Source organism: Globicephala melas, chromosome 8, assembly GCF_963455315.2.
Source record: "Globicephala melas chromosome 8, mGloMel1.2, whole genome shotgun sequence".
Taxonomy (NCBI): Eukaryota; Metazoa; Chordata; class Mammalia; order Artiodactyla; family Delphinidae; genus Globicephala; species Globicephala melas.
In genome coordinates, this window is record NC_083321.1 from 9,077,067 (window position 1) to 9,093,108 (window position 16,042).

The window sequence follows — 16,042 nt, forward strand, 5'->3', positions numbered from 1 at the left end:
GAGGGAGAGGGTAACAGCCCTGAGGAGGTTGGGAGTCTAGGGACAGTGCGGGCTTTGTGGAGGATCCGCCTTTATTCACTAGGTAAATATGGGGTTGAGGATACCGTCTCTACTGCCCCTTGAAGGAGGACACAGCCTGCTCTCGACCACCCAGCAGGGAAACCGCCTGCCGTCAAGCAGCGGGCCCGGCAAGAAGCCCGGCACACGCTGTGGCTGCCTTATGAATATTCATGACCTTTGGGCCAATCAACGTCTGAACAGCTCAGAGCACGCCAATTGGCTTACCGCATGCAGATAAGCATCGTAGATGGTATTCCTAAAGCTGGTAGAGGCTTAAGTCGGGCTGGAAACGGAACCTTGAGCGGAAAGAGCTCGGTTTTCGGAGGAGTGTACCGCGCGATTGGGCGACGGCTACGTCACTTCCTATCGGACGGGCGGAAGTTGCTTCCCAGCATGGTGCAATTTGTAGAAGTGAGTTCCGGTCGTGGCCGAAGTGGTTGCATTTTGTTAGTACCGGACAGTTGGGATGGCTGCGGTGGATTCGGATGTCGAACCGCTGCCTCGCGGGGGTTTCCGCTGCTGCCTCTGCCACGTCACTACGGCCAACCGTAAGCGGTGGCTAGTGAGGGGGGTGTTTATGGGCTTTCGTCTTTGGGTCCTAGCGAAAGTTAGGGTTATAGGTCATAGTTCTTGCCAAGTCGGTTGGTAGGGTCTCACCTCCGTTTTCTCTCCGCTGTCCGAAGGGATTACAGAGTGGGGGAGAGTCCCACCATCTTACACCCCAGCTTCCCAGTATCCGAAATCTCGACGACAGAAGTTTCGTTATTTTATTTTCTCTTTAACCGTCATCTATTGGATATTCCCTTTGTGCCTGCTACTCCGCTGGGTTCTAGAGCGGGGAGAGGGGATTTAGAGATGAAGGAGCTCACCACCTAGAGATGGAAACAATTTCAGTACCTTATAGATGTGTTTGGAAAGCTGCCCGGTCACAGAGAAGGTAGTAATTAAGTGAGGGAAGCCCTACAGAGGAGCTTCCCAAAGGCAGAGATGGGTGAAGTAGTATGGTATGCATGTTTGGAACGTGGGTTTGGAAAAGGAGACAAGGTCCTTTTATGACAGCGTGAGAAGCTCAATGAAACCTCATATTCCACTTTTGAAGTCTGGAATCATAATCTCCCCTAAACATGATCTTTCATTCTTTTCCTTTGTGAATGGCACTACCACTTGTCCAGTAGGGCAAGCCAGAAATCCAGGATAGTCTTCTCTGGCCCCACATATACACTGGTGACATCAAGCAGCTGACTCAAAATGTAATAAAAATTTAAAAATCAGCTAAGTTTTCCCGCATTCACCATGTACCAGACTCTCAGGCAAGTGCTATATATGAATAATATCAATGTGGTAGGTACTATTATTATCTCCATTTTATACCTGAGGAGACATGAACAGCGAGGTTAAGTAAGTTGCCCAAGATTTCGCACAGCTTGACAGAGCTGGGATTTGATTCTGGGTAGTGTGACTTCTGATCCTGCACTTGTAATCTCTATAATATACCCAGAAATGATAAATAGTCTAGGGTCCTGATTTATTTAGTTCTTCTATAAATGACCTAGATAAGTTACCTGTTAATTTCTTTACAGTGTGCAGGTGTTGCTCTACCTAGCACTTGTAGATGGTTTAAGAAATACTTGTGGGGCTGCCCCGGTGGCGCACTGGTTAAGAATCCGCCTGCCAATGCAGGGGACACAGGTTCCAGCCCCGGTCCGGGAAGATCCCACACGATGTAGAGCAACTAAGCCCGTGCACCACAACTACTGAGCCTGCACTCTAGAGCCTGCGAGCCACAGCTACTGAACCCATGTGCCACAACTACTGAAACCCGTGCGCCTAGAGCCCGCGCTCCACAACAAGAGAAGCCACTGCAATGAGAAGCCCTCACACTGCAACGAAGACCCAATGCAGCCAAAAAAAAAAAAAAAAAAAGAAATTGAAAAAAAAAAAGAAATACTTGTGTACAGCCAGTTCTCCTGGGAACCACTTAAAATGCTTTATATAGACAAATGGACGAGAGAGGAAGCTGCAAGGAGCCAGGACTTTGTCATTCAAATGCCACATTTTCTATGGCTTGGAAGAATCAGTAGGATCTAGGTATGCCGAGAAAAAAGTCGGGGTAGGTACACTGAAGAGCAATTCGGATGTTTTTGTCCTCACGTTTGTCTTTGCAGGACCCAGCCTAGAGGCCCACCTGGGAGGCCGAAAGCACCGGCACCTGGTAGAACTACGAGCTGCTCGAAAGGCCCAGGGACTTCGAAGCGTGTTTGTCAGTGGCTTTCCCCGGGATGTGGGTTCTGCTCAGCTCTCTGAGTACTTCCAGGCATTTGGACCTGTGGCCAGTGTTGTCATGGACAAGGACAAGGTAGAGTGAGTGGCTCTGGGGGTAAAGAATGAGTCAGGTGTCCTGCACACCAAAAGAAATGGGGCGGGAGACCAGCAGCCTGTTTCTGCTGGTTCCTAATGTGGCTTGCCCTTGGTGGACACTCCAGTACTTGGGCTAGTCCAGCTTTGTGAGTCTCTCACCCTCGCCCCCCCACCCCTGCTTGGATTTTATCAGTTCGTCAGAATTAGTCACTGGGGAACTTGTTGGTCATTTATTTATTCAGTCAGTCTTTCATATGCCAAATATTTATTAGCTGCTAACTTTGTACTAGGCACTGCTTAGAACTGCATTCTGAGTAGTGCATAGGTTAGTCATGGTCCCTGCTTGCACAGACCTTACAGTCTAGTGGAGGAAGTAGACAATTAAATGAGTAACTACTACAGTGAAGTGGGTGCTTTAAGACCACACCATTGGGAGATCTATCCTAACCCTTCAAGAAACTGGTTGATAAACCAGCTAGCAGTTTATTAACTTATGCTGAAAGGTACTGAGGTCATCCGGTCAGAATACCCTGTCGTCTGGACAATGCAAGACAAACAGACTTGTTCTTTGTGGTCCTTTTTGTCTTGCTTCCATGCCGACCTTTTGTCAGAGTCTCTCTAGTCCCCTGGAAAAAGTCTGCCGTTGTGGTGATGTGCTCCGTGGTCATATTGTAGCTCTGAGGCTACACTCTGGTTTTGTGGGCTTAGATGATCCCAAATCTACTTAGCAGCTCAGGTCTTCTTTTACCACGCCGTGGGGTCTGTTTTTCTTAGAAATTGCATTCAGCAACCGACTCACAATGGTTTAAACAAACAGGGTTCAGTTGTTCTCTTATAACAAGAAGTCCAGACCTGGGCCGTCCAAGATTTTACTGTTTTCCTGCTCTGTCATTATGGGCATATGGCTCTCACTTCATAGTTGTGATTATGCTGGTTCCACATCTTCCGACAAGAAGCAGCAGCAGGTTGAAGGGCAGACTATCAAAGGCTAGGGTCATCTGAGTCTGATCCCTTCCCCCGCTTTCTTTATTTCCCAGGAAAATATTTCTCAGAGGCCTCTTCAGCAGACATCTCCTTATATTTCATTGTCCAGAACCCTGTCTATTGCCTGGTTACTCCTAGCTACAGGGAAGCCTGGGAAATGAAGTTTTCTTAGCTGGGCACTTTGCCCCTCTGAGCAAAAAGCAGGGTTCTGTTAGTAAGGAAGTTGGGAGAATGTATATTGGGTGGGCAATTGGCAGTGTCTGTCCCAGGTGAACTCTTCAGAAAGCTCAATGCCACCATTTTTGTTCATATTTATTTCAATTGTAAAGAAAGATCTTTTCCTGAATTTAAACCTCAAGTTTTTGAGGCTTCTATCAATAATTATAACAATAATGACTAAAATTTTTATGGAGCAATTGTTATGCACCAATTATATGCTAAGTACCGTATATCTTTTTTTTTTTTTTTCCGGTACGCGGGCCTCTCACTGTTGTGGCCTCTCCCGTTGCGGAGCACAGGCTCTGGACGCGCAGGCCCAGCGGCCATGGCTCACAGGCCCAGCCGCTCCGCGGCATGTGGGATCTTCCCGGACCGGGGCATGAACCCGTGTCCCCTGCTTCGGCAGGCGGACTCTCAACCACTGCGCCACCAGGGAAGCCCTAAGTACTGTATATCTTATTTAATCTCCACAACATTTCCTTGAGATCATCACTGGGGAAGTTGGAGATTTGAGGGAGTCCCTACTTGGGAGGCAGTCACGAGTTACTTAACCTCTCTGAGTTTCAGCTGCTTAATTTGTAAAAAGGGAATAATAACACATACCTTGTTGTAGGAATCTTATGAGACTTTGAGATAGCTTACGTGAACTGTTCGGTTAATAGTAAGCCCTCAGGGGGCACGGGTTCAGTCCCTGGTCGTGGAACTAAGATCTTGCATACCACACAGCGCGGCCTAAAAAAAAAAAAAACAACTTGCAAAAAAAAAATAAAGACCTCAGTAAATAGTGGCTGTAGTTGGGGATGCTGGTATTGAGAGGAGAAAAATGGCCGGGATACATCCTTCTGAATCTGCTTATCCCACCCTCCCTGATGCCTTTTGTGCCGTTCTTGAGAGAAATATGTGCACACAGACAAGGCCAAGCAAAGAGACACCTAATTGCTAGCTGGGGCTTCGGCTGCAAACTTGCTGTTGCACTGCAGTCTGTTGAGCTGTGTGATTCCTCAGAATCAGAAGATTCACTTGGGCAGGCCCAAGTGGCTGCCTTTCTCCTTAGTTTCACTTTGGTTCTTTGTGCTATTTGACATAGGGTAGAAGTGAGGGTAGACGGGGGACCCCCTTTTCTTTTTCCCCTCCTTGTATTGTCAATTGATATTATATATTATTAAGATATATAATTCACTGTTTGTTAGTATATTTGGAAGATTCTGCAACCATCATATGATCTAATTCCAGAATGTTTTTTATCACCCCAAAAAGAAACTGTGAATCTATTATCTGTCATTCTCCAATTGTGATTCAGGCCTGTGTGCTGGTGAAGCCATCCCTCTGGTTAATTTTTGTATATGGCGTGAGGTAGGGGTCCAACATCATTCTTTTACATGTGGTTATCCAGTTATCCCAGTTGAGAAGACTGTTCTTTTCCCATTGAATGGTCTTAACACCTTTGTTGAAAATCAGTTGGTCATAGATGTACGAGTTTATTTCTGGAGTCTCAATTACATTCTCTTCATCTGAATGTCTGTCTTTTTTTTAAAAAAAATAATTTTTGGCTGCATTGGGTCTTCATTGCTGCATGCGGGCTTTCTCTAGTTGTGGCGAGCAGGGGCTAACCCTTCGTTGTGGTGCACAGGCATCTCATTGCGGTGGCTTCTCTTTGTTGCAGAGCATGGGCTCGGGAGCGTGGGCTTCAGTAGTTGTGGCTCGTGGGCATAGTTGCACTGCAGCATGTGGGATCTTCCTGGACCAGGGCTCGAACCTGTGTCCCCTGCCTTGGCAGGTGGATTCTTAACCACTGCACCACCAGGGAAGTTGTGAATGTCTATCTCTATGCCAGTACCACACTATCTTTTTTTTTTTTTTTTTAATTAAAAAATTGTTTGGGAACTTCCTGGTGGTACCGTGGTTAGGACTCAGCGCTTTGGCTGTCAGGGCCTGGGTTCAATCCCTAGTCAGGGGACTAAGATCCCGTGAGCTGTGCGGCATGGCCAAAAAAAAAAGTTTTTTTTAGTTGAGGTAACGTTGGTTTGTAACATTATATAAATTTTATGTGTACAACATTATATTTCTATTTCTGTATACCCTACAGTATGGTCACCACCAAAAATTTAGTTTCCATCCATCACCATACAGTTGATCCCCTTTACGCATTTTGCTCTGCTTCTTCCCCTCTGATAATCACTACTCCTCTCTGTATCTATGTGTTTGTTTTTGTTTGGTTTGTTCATTTATTTATTTATCTATTTAATAGATGTTTTTATGGTACATATAGTACTTTATTTTTTAAAAAACTTTATTTATTTACGTATTTATTTTGGCTGCGCTGGGTCTTAGTTGCAGCACGCAGGATCTTTGTTGAGGCACGTGGGATCTTTTAGTTGCAGCATGCGGACTTCTTAGTTGTGGCATGCATGCAGGATGAGTAATACTCTAATATTCTATTGTATATATACACCTCATCTTCTTTATCCATTCATCCATTCAGGGGCACTTAGGTTGTTTCCATACCTTGGCTATTGTAAATAATGCCGCAGTGAACATAGGGGTGCATATATCTTTTTTTTTTTTTTCCCTGTACACGGGCCTCTCACTGTTGTGGCCTCTCCCGTTGTGGAGCACAGGCTCCGGACACGCAGGCTCAGCGGCCATGGCTCACGGGCCCAGCCGCTCCGTGGCACGTGGGATCTTCCCAGACCGGGGCACGAACCCGTGTCCCCTGCATCGGCAGGCGGGCTCTCAACCACTGCGCCACCAGGGAAGCCCTCATATATCTTTTCAAATTAGCGTTTTCATTTTCTTTGTATAATAACCCAGGAGTGGAATTGCTGGATTGAATGGTAATTTTAGTATTAATTTTTTTGAGGAATCTCCATACTGTTTTCCATAGCGGCTGAACCACTTTATATTCCCAACAGTGCACGAGGGTTCCCTTTTCTCCACATCCTCACCGAGACTTATTTCTTGCCTTTTTGATAATACCCATTCTAATAGGCATGAGGTGATATCTCATTGTAGTTTTTTTTTTTTTTAATCTTTTTTTTTTTGGCTGTGTTGGGGCTTCATTGCTGTGCACGGGCTTTCTCTAGTTGTGGCAGGCGGGGGCTACTCTCCCTTGCGGTGGCTTCTCTTGTTGTGGAGCATGGGCTCTAGGCACGCTGGCTTCATTAGTTGTGGCACGTGGGCTCAGTAGTTGTGGCTCGCGGGCTCTAGAACACAGGCTCAGTAGTTGTGGCGCGTGGGCTTAGTTGCTCTGCGGCATGTAGGATCTTCCCGGACCAGGGCTCAAATCCATGTCCCCTGCCTTGACAGGCGGATTCTTAACCACTGCGCCACCAGGGAAGTCCAGTCTCTTTGTTTTTAAAATTTTGGTTGAGTTGTATAAGTTCTTTATGTATTTTGGATATCAGCCCATTATCAGATATATCATTTGCAAATATCTTCTCCCATTTGGTGGGTTGTCTTTTTATTTTATTGATGGTTTCCTTTGTTGTGCAGAAGCTTTTTAGTTTGATGTCGTCCCATTTGTTTATTTTTGCTTTTGTTTCTCTTGCTTGAGGAGACATATCTAGGAAGATATTAAGAACAGTATCAAAGAGCTTACTGCCAGTGTTTTCTTCTAGGAGTTTTATGGTTTCAAGTGTTACATTCAAGTCTTTAATCTATTTTGAGTTTATTTTTGTGTGTGGTGTGAGATAGTGATCTAGTTTCATTTTTTGCATGTGGCTGTCAAGTTTTCTGAACTCTGTTTATTGAGGAGACTGTTCTTACTCCATTGTATGTTCTTTGCTCCTTGTTGTAAATTAATTGTCCATATACATGTGGGTTTATTTCTGGGCTCTCAGTTCTGTTCCATTGATCTGTGTGTCTGTTTTTCTGCCAGTACCATGCTGTTTTGCTTATTATGATTTTGTAATATAGTTTGAAATCAGGGCGTGTGATACCTCCAGTTTTGTTCTTTTTTCTCAGGATTGCTTTGGCTATTTGGGGTCTTTTGTGGTTCCTATAAATTTTAGAATTTTTTGTTCTATTTTTGTGAAAAATGTCCTTGGGATTTTTTTTTTTTTTTTTTTTTGAGGTACGTAGGCCTCTCACTGTTGTGGCCTCTCCCGTTGCGGAGCACAGGCTCCAGACGCGCAGGCTCAGCGGCCATGGCTCATGGGCCTAGCCGCTCCACGGCATGTGGGATCTTCCTGGACCAGGGCACGAACCCATGTCCCCTGCATCAGCAGGTGGACTCTCAACCACTGCGCCACCAGGGAAGCCCTCCTTGGGATTTTGATAGGGATTGCATTGAATCTGTAGATTGCCTTAGGACATTTTGACAATGTTAATTCTTCCAATCCATGAACATGGAATGTTTTTCTATTTATTTGTGTCTTTTTCAGTTTTTTTCAACAATGTCTTATAGTTTTCAGTGTATATGTCTTTCACCTCCTTTAAGTTTATTCCTAGGTATTTTATTATTTCTGTTGTGATCGTAAATAGTTTTCTTAATTTTTCTTTCTGCTGGCTGATTGTTAGCATATAGAAAGAGAACAGATTTTTGTACCCTGCAACTTTGCTGTATTCATTTATTATTTCTAGTGGGTTTTGGTAGAGTCTTTAAGGTTTTCTATATATAAAGTCATGTCAACTGCAAATCGTGATGGTTTTGCTTCTCCTTCCCAATTTGATGCCTTTTATTTCTTTTTCTTGTCTAATTGATCTGGCTAGGACTTCAATACTGTTTTGAATAAGAGTGGTGAGAGTGGGCATCCTTGTCTTGTTTCTGATAGCTTTCAGATTTTCACCATTGAGTATGATGTTAGCTATGGGTTTGTCATATATGACTTTTATTATATTGAGGTGCATTCCTTCTCTACCCATTTTATTGAGAGTTTCTATCATAAATGGGTAATGAATCTTGTCAAATGCTTTTTCTACATCTACTGAGATGATCCTATTTTTATTCTTCAGTTTGTTAAAGTATGTGTCTTGTTGATTGATTCATGGTTGTTGAACCATCCCTGCGTCCCGCTTGATGGTGTGTATGATCCTTTTAAGGTATTATTGTATTGTATTTGCTAATACTTTGTTGAGCATTTTTGCATCTATGTTCCCAAGAGATATTAGCCTGTAGTTTTCTTTTTTTGTGTTGTCTTTGTATGGTTTTGGTATCGGTGATGTTGGCCTTGTAAAAATAAGTTAGGGGGCTTTCCTGGTGGTGCAGTGGTTGAGAGTCCGCCTGCCGATGCAGGGGACATGGGTTCGTGCCCTGGTCCGGGAAGATCCCACATGCTGTGGAGCGGCTGGGCCCGTGAGCCATGGCCACTGAGCCTGTGCGTCCGGAGCCTGTGCTCCGCAACGACGGGAGAGGCCACAACAGTGAGAGGCCCATGTACCCCCCCACCAAAAAAAAAAAGGTTAGGAAGCGTTCCCTCCTCTTCAATATTTTGGAATAGTTTGAGAAGGATAGGTATTAAGTCTTTGATGGTCCTGGACTTTCGTTTTTTGGGAAACTTTTTGATTACTGTTTCATTCTCCTTACTCGTGATCAGTCTATTCAGGTTTTCCATTTCTTCATGATTCAGTCTTTGAAGGTTGTGTGATTCTAAGAATTTGTCCCTTTCTTCTAGGTTGTCCCTTTGTAGGTTTGTTGGTGTATAGCTTTTCATATTCATAATATTCTCTTACCCTTTGTATTTCTGTGGTATCCGTTATTATTTCTCCTCTTTCATTTCTGATTTTATTTATCAGAGGCTTCTCTCTTTTTTTTCTTAGTGAGTTTAGCTAAAGTTCTGTCACTAGTACCACACTGTCTTGATTACTGTAGAGAGTACCTTTGTATAAGCAGGATGAGGTTCTAGCTTTACCAGTGAAGAAAATATAAAAAAATATGGCCTTTTGCCAGAGCAGTTATATTTTTTCTGCTCCTGCTAACGTTTTACCTTAAAAAAAAAAATGACCCAATGAATATCATTAAACTCAACCAAATCATAGCAGCAGTGCTGTCATATTGCTGGTAAGTTTGTTGAAGATAGGGTTTATATGTTTATATTTATGCCTAACACAGTGATCATTACATGGATTCTTTTTTTTTTTTTTTTTTTTTTTTGTGGTACACGGGCCTCTCAACCGCTGCGGCCCCTCCCACTGCGGAGCACAGGCTCCGGACGCGCAGGCCCAGCGGCCGTGGCTCACGGGCCCAGCCGCTCCGTGGCATGTGGGATCCTCCCGGACCGGGGCACGAACCCGCGTCCCCCGCATCGGCAGGTGGACTCCCAACCACTGCACCACCAGGGAAGACCCTACATGGATTCTTAATATTAAAAGAGTCTAATTAAAGCAGGAAAAGTTAGGGGGTGAGTCACAGTATTACCAGTGAAATGTCATTGGGAAGACGGGGGTTTTATAAAATAGGTAAAATGAGGTTTTTCAGAGGCAGGCTTGGGTGAGAATAAAATGTATGCGATTTGAGTGAAGGAGATAATTGCTTTTCTAAATATGTTCCCTGGTGGGAATTCCCTGGCGGTCCAGTGATTAGGACTCCACGCTTTTGCTGCCAAGGGCATGGGTTCAATCCCTGGTAGGGGAACTAAGATCCCATAAGCCTCGAGGCGTGGCCTAAATAAATAAATAAATATGTTCTCTGATGTTATGGAAACAGCAAACAAATTTCCCAATTTATATGGTGGTCCCCATTTTAAAGATTCTCACCCACTGTCAGACCATGTGTTTGGATTCTAGGTTCTAAAACCATCATCATTGTCCCTCTTGTGGTTTGACAGGGAGTGTTTGCCATTGTGGAGATGGGGGACGTGGGTGCCCGGGAAGCTGTTCTCTCACAGCCCCAGCACAGCTTGGGAGGACATCGCCTGAGGGTCCGGCCACGGGAGCAGAAAGAGTTCCAGAGCCCAGCCTCCAAGTCCCCCAAAGGAGTGGCCCCCGACAGTCACCAGCTGGCAAAAGCACTAGCGGAGGCCCCGGACGTGGAGGCACAAATGGCGAAGCTCGTGGGGCTGAGGGAGCTGTCTGAGGCTGAGCGGCAGCTTCGGAGCCTCGTGGTGGCCCTGGTACAGGAGGTCTTCACAGAGTTCTTCCCTGGTGCGTCACCTCCCTCACTGTGTCTGAGCCCTCCCTGTCCTTCCTCCCCTGTGTTTGCATCTCCAGTCCTCCCTCAGCTAGTGGTGTTCATTTGCCTGCTTTTCCATCTTTGTGCCCCATTTTGTTCTTCCACCACTTACTCCCTGCAGTGTCTCTTGACCTTTATTCTCTGCTTGGCACCCAGGCTGTGTGGTCCATCCTTTTGGCTCTTCCATAAACAGCTTTGACGTCCATGGCTGTGATCTTGACCTCTTCCTGGATCTGGGGGACTTGGACGAGCCCCAGGTATGTGACCATGGAGGCAGCTGTGAAGAGTCAGTGGAAATGGTCATGTCTGGGCAAACACTTGACCTCTCGTGCCTTAATTCCTCATCTATAAAATGGGGGTAATAGGACCTGCCTGAAAGGGTTATTATAATTGGAGAAATGTGAATATGTATGGATATTGGATAGGATAAGATGAATCAACATGGGATAAATGGCATTTGTAACAGGGAAAAAAACAGATTTCAAAATAGCATGTATAATATCTTATTTGGGGAGATAATGGGGTATGTTTTTGCTTATCTGTGTTTTCTAACATGTAATGTACAGATCCTGCCTTGGGAATAGGAAAGGGTCATTATTTTTTAAATAGACTATTTTTTAGAGCTGTTTTAGGTTCATAACAAAATTGAGCAGAAAGTACAGAGTTCCCATATACCTCTCACCCACAGAAGGTTTTTTTTTTTGCTGCACCTCACAGCTTACAGATCTTAGTTCCCCCACCAGGGATTGAACCCGTGCCCCCTGCAGTGGAAACGCACTGGATTCCTAACCACTGGACCACCAGGGAATTCCCTTTTTAGTCTTATTTAATCTGGAACAGTTCCTCTGCCTTTTTTTGTTTTTCATGACAATAACGTTTTTCTAAAATACTGACCGTTTATTTTATGGCATTAAAAGGTTAATTTTTAAAAAGGCTTGTGAGGGCTTCACTGGTGGCGCAGTGGTTGAGAGTCCGCCTGCCAATGCAGGGGACACGGGTTCGTGCCCCGGTCCGGGAAGATCCCACATGCCGCGGAGCGGCTGGGCCCGTGGGCCATGGCCGCTGAGCCTGCGCGTCCAGAGCCTTTGCTCCACAACGGAAGAGGCCACAACAATGAGAGGCCCACGTACTGCAAAAAAAAAAAAAAAAAAAAAAAAAAAGCTTGTGAAGGTTAAATGAGTTGATATTTATAAAGCCTTTAGAATAGAGCCTGGCACATAATAAGCAGTAATAGGTATATCTTAGGGATGGAATGTTCCCTGGTTAGGGGACCGCAGGTGAGGCAGTTACTCAGCTCGTTTCCATCCACAGCCAGCCCCAAAGGCTGCAGAATCTCCATCCCTGGACTCGGCCCTTGCATCCCCACTGGATCCTCAAGCCCTGGCCTGCATCCCAGCCTCCCCTCCAGACTCACAGCCTCCAGCTTCTCCCCAAGACTCGGAAGCCCTGGACTGTGAAGTCCCTTCCTCCTCTCTGGCACCCCGGACTCCAGACTCTGCTTTGGCCTCTGAGACCCTCGCCTCTCCCCAGTCCCTGCCTCCATCCTCGCCACTGCAGGAGGACCTGGGAGAGGGGGACCTGGGGAAGGCCATGGAACTGGCAGAGGCCCTGAAGGGGGAGAAAGCAGAAGGGGGAGCCATGCTGGAGCTGGTGGGATCCATTCTTCGGCGCTGTGTCCCTGGAGTGTACCGAGTCCAAACTGTGCCATCTGCCCGACGCCCTGTGGTCAAGTTCTGCCATCGGCCTTCAGGTCTCCACGGTGACGTCTCCCTCAGTAACCGGTACCTTTGTTTGGGGGGTGGCGGGGAAGGCCGGATGGGCACTCTGGGGAGGTTGAGGAGGGTGCCCTGCACCAGCTGAGCCTTTGGTTGTCCTTATTTGGTTCTGTCTGTCTTTCTGATGCTCATCTCATGTCTGGCTTTCATTTCAATGTTTGGAAAGTGTGTTTCTTGGGATACTGTTTTTAAGGATTTAGGAAAGAGTTCCATGGTTGAATAAGTTTTAGCATTGGGAAATGCTGAGTTAAACACAGGCAGGTTTCTCCCTTCCCTCCCTCTCCCCCACTTCCTCTTTCCTCCCTCTCCCTCCCTTCCTATCTTTCTTTGCATAGTAAAGGCTCTGATCAGTCTTACAATAACATGCTCTGTAACTAAGACATTTATAGGATGTAGTGTTTCCCAGACACGTTTGATGTTCTTTTGTACATACTCTCTCCAGACCATGTCAGAAAACTCGGGAAACCCTCTGTTGGCCTTCTTCCAGCTGGCCCCCATTACACAAGCCTGGAATAAGAGCTGGGGGTGATAGGTTCCTGAGCCCTAACACCCTTGTCCCCCCCTCTGTCCCAGGCTGGCCCTGCATAACTCCCGCTTCCTGAGCCTCTGCTCTGAGCTGGATGGGCGAGTACGGCCCCTTGTGTACACTCTGCGCTGCTGGGCTCAGGGTCGAGGGCTGTCAGGTGAGAATGAATCAGGACAGACTTGGGGCTGTGTTCGTGTCGGGGCAGAGGCAGGGACTCAGGGAGAGAAGGAAGGTGGCAGGTACAGGAACCAGGGTTGCGAAAACTGCCAAGGAGGGGATCAGAACCGCCTCTAATCTAACCGGAATTAATTGATTATTTACCCAGGGAGTGGCCCACTTCTCAATAACTACGCCCTGACCTTGCTCGTGATCTATTTCCTTCAGACCAGGGACCCTCCTGTGTTGCCCACTGTGTCCCAGCTCACCCAGAAAGCAGGTACAGTAGCCCGGCCTCCACCCGCTCTGTCTCGTGAGCTTCATCTCTCTTCTTCATCTCACTTAGACATATTGAGCTTCCCTGGGAATGAGATCTCTGCTATCACTCCCATATCCAGCCTCCCCCGCCCCCCCTTAATCTTCGTGCTTCCAGGCTCACCCTCACCTTTTTTTACTTTCATAGGTGAGGGCGAACAGGTGGAGGTTGATGGCTGGGACTGTAGTTTTCCCAGGGATGCCTCGAGACTGGAGCCCAGCACCAATAAGGAGCCCCCGAGTGAGTTTGGGGAGCCTGGGAGAGGACTAATAAATGGTGCTAATGACACAGTTACTGGCACACAGCAACCTCGTGGGATAGCTAATATTGTTATTGCTACTTAACAGATGAAGAAACCATGCCTTGGAGTAATTGAGTGGCTTGCCCGAGGCCATGCTGCTGGCGAGGGGAAGGGGCGTATCTGGGAGCGCCACGGGAGAGAGGTGTGACCTCCTGTTTATAGGGATCAGAGGAGCCTGGCCCTGGCACTCTTCTGAGCCACTTGGGAGGGAAAAAGAAAGTCCAGCTAAGGGAATGGCTCTGGCACAGGGCTGATCTCACTTCTGGCCTCCAGGTGACCCCTTTTCCCTGGGTTTTCTGTTCCTCCAGGTTCCCTGCTGGCCCAGTTCTTCTCCTGCGTCTCTGGTTGGGATCTTCGTGGCTCACTGCTGTCCCTGCGGGAGGGTCAGGCACTGCCTGTGGCAGGGGGCCTGCCCTTTAATCTCTGGGAGGGTCTGCGCCTCGGTCCCATGAATCTCCAGGACCCCTTTGACCTGAGTCACAACGTGGCAGCCAACGTGACCAGCCGGGTGGTCGGGCGGCTACAGAACTGCTGCCAGGCGGCAGCCAGTTACTGCCGAAGCCTCCAGTACCAGTGCCGTTCCTCCCGGGGTCGGGACTGGGGGCTGCTTCCCCTTCTGCAGCCCAGCTCCCCTAGCTCCCTGCTGTCTGCAACACCCATCCCCTTACCCCCCGCTCCCTTCACCCAGCTCACTGCTGCCCTGGCCCAGGTGTTACAGGAGGCTTTGGGGTGCCATATAGAACAGGGAACCAAGAGACTGCGGTCAGAGGGAGGTGGGACTGGGGAGCCTTCCCAGGGAGGGACAAGCAAAAGATTGAAACTAGAGGGACAGAAAAGCTGTGAGGGGGGGCAGGAGGAACAGCAGGGACGTGCAGGGGGCCACAGTGAAGATGGGGTGGAAGAAATGGCGATAGAGGCTGGAGAGTCAGTGCAAGACTGGGCCATGAGGAGCCCTGGGCAGCCAGGGGAGCTGGCCCCGATGACCGGAAAGCATCTAGGCACTGGAGAAGAGGGGCGGTCAGGCCCCGCAGCGCAGGCTGAGCAGGGGCCCAGAGGACCTGAGGCAGCCCAAGAAGGGTCTCAGGCCGAGGCAGGGAAGGGGGCGTTGCTCTCCTCAGTGGGCTGGCGCTGTGCCTTGTGCCACCGAGTGTGGCAGGGGCGGCGGCGTGCCCGAAGACGCTTGCAGCAAATCAAGGAAGGAGGTGGAGCTGGTGCTGGCACAGGAGCAGAGTGGCTGGCAACTGAGGCTCGGGTCACCCGGCAGCTGCGAGGCCTGAGCGGTACTGAACAGACGCCAGGGGCCGAGCCACTCCTGACCTTCGTGGTGTCTGTCTCCCAGGCTGACCAGGCTCTCACTGTGACCCCACTCCGGGATTCTCAAGGCCTGTTCCCTGATCTCCATCATTTCTTACAGGTTTTCCTCCCTCAAGCACTTCGAAACCTGCTCAAGTGAAGATGGGGACCGTAAAGGGCAATAAAGCTGCTAGTTTAATAAACGCTAGTTTCTGCTAATTTCCACCTGGTAATAATCCTCCTTCCCCCCAGTGCTTAATGCAGCCTCTCCCAGGTACCCTCTCTCGCCACCCTAAGATAGGTCTCTCAGTATGTTTCCTTCAGAGCCCAGGAGGAGTGTGTGTTTGGCACCTGGACCCACTCAGTAGAGTTCTGGAAAGATGGAGTGCTGGGTGGGTGGCTTGAGCAGCACCTGAGAAGTACCAAGTTTGCTTCCACATTTACCTTACTGCCCAGAGTTGTGAATGGTGACAGGGCTTGAAATTTGGATTCAGGGTTCTTCATTCTCTCACTTAATAGAATTCATCTTGTTCTTAAATTGGGTTCAGATCTGAGCATGGGTAAAGGGCGACCCATCCATTGAATTGTCAGCCCTTCCCGGGTGACAGGACGTGGCTGGGTTCTCCCTCAGCCCCTCCTTTGTTGCAGGCCCGAGGACTAGCTCCTCTTCTAAGCAGTAACAGCATCCTTGAGCTGCAAGGTCGTTTAATGGCAAAAAACCTCTTTTACAGAGGGCTTCGGACTTGGGCTCGGGTTAGATGTACAAGCTCTCCTCTAGAAAGAGCCGGAACAAAAGGAACGTGGCACCTCGCCACCTCCACGCAGTTGCTTCCGCTCCTATGAGTGTCACACAACCACGATGTTCGGGGGTCTGGCAGGACCTCCAACAAATCACCGCGGGCCCCGCGACCCGGAGGAAAACGCCTCTGGGGCCCGGCGCGATGCC

At 47.9% G+C, this 16,042-nt stretch overlaps 1 protein-coding gene across 3 annotated transcripts; it reads left to right on the forward strand.

The window, feature by feature from the left end:
• Positions 1–421: 421 nt before the first annotated feature.
• Positions 422–15,299, forward strand: TUT1 (terminal uridylyl transferase 1, U6 snRNA-specific). Of its 3 annotated transcripts, XM_060303081.1 has the most exons (10): positions 471–608; positions 1,641–2,148; positions 2,226–2,416; positions 10,386–10,701; positions 10,886–10,986; positions 12,041–12,510; positions 13,078–13,187; positions 13,356–13,466; positions 13,650–13,742; positions 14,112–15,299. In XM_060303081.1, the coding sequence occupies exons 3-10, from the start codon at positions 2,402–2,404 to the stop codon at positions 15,254–15,256; spliced, it is 2,361 nt and encodes a 786-aa protein (XP_060159064.1). In that variant the 5' UTR covers positions 471–608; positions 1,641–2,148; positions 2,226–2,401; the 3' UTR covers positions 15,257–15,299. The 3 variants fall into 3 exon arrangements, with proteins under 3 accessions (XP_030689790.2, XP_030689789.2, XP_060159064.1); XM_030833929.3 differs by lacking the exon at positions 1,641–2,148 and having other exon boundaries at positions 424–608; XM_030833930.3 differs by lacking the exons at positions 1,641–2,148; positions 2,226–2,416 and having other exon boundaries at positions 422–608.
• The last annotated feature ends 743 nt before the right edge of the window (positions 15,300–16,042 follow it).

Bases quoted from the DNA above. Each gene is read 5' to 3' on its own strand.
- TUT1 (XM_030833929.3), top strand. From the start codon at position 527: ATGGCTGCGGTGGATTCGGATGTCGAACCGCTGCCTCGCGGGGGTTTC. The intron at 609-2,225 runs GTAAGCGGTGGC...TTGTCTTTGCAG, and splicing joins CCACGTCACTACGGCCAACC to GACCCAGCCTAGAGGCCCAC. The intron at 10,702-10,885 runs GTGCGTCACCTC...CTTGGCACCCAG, and splicing joins CTTCACAGAGTTCTTCCCTG to GCTGTGTGGTCCATCCTTTT.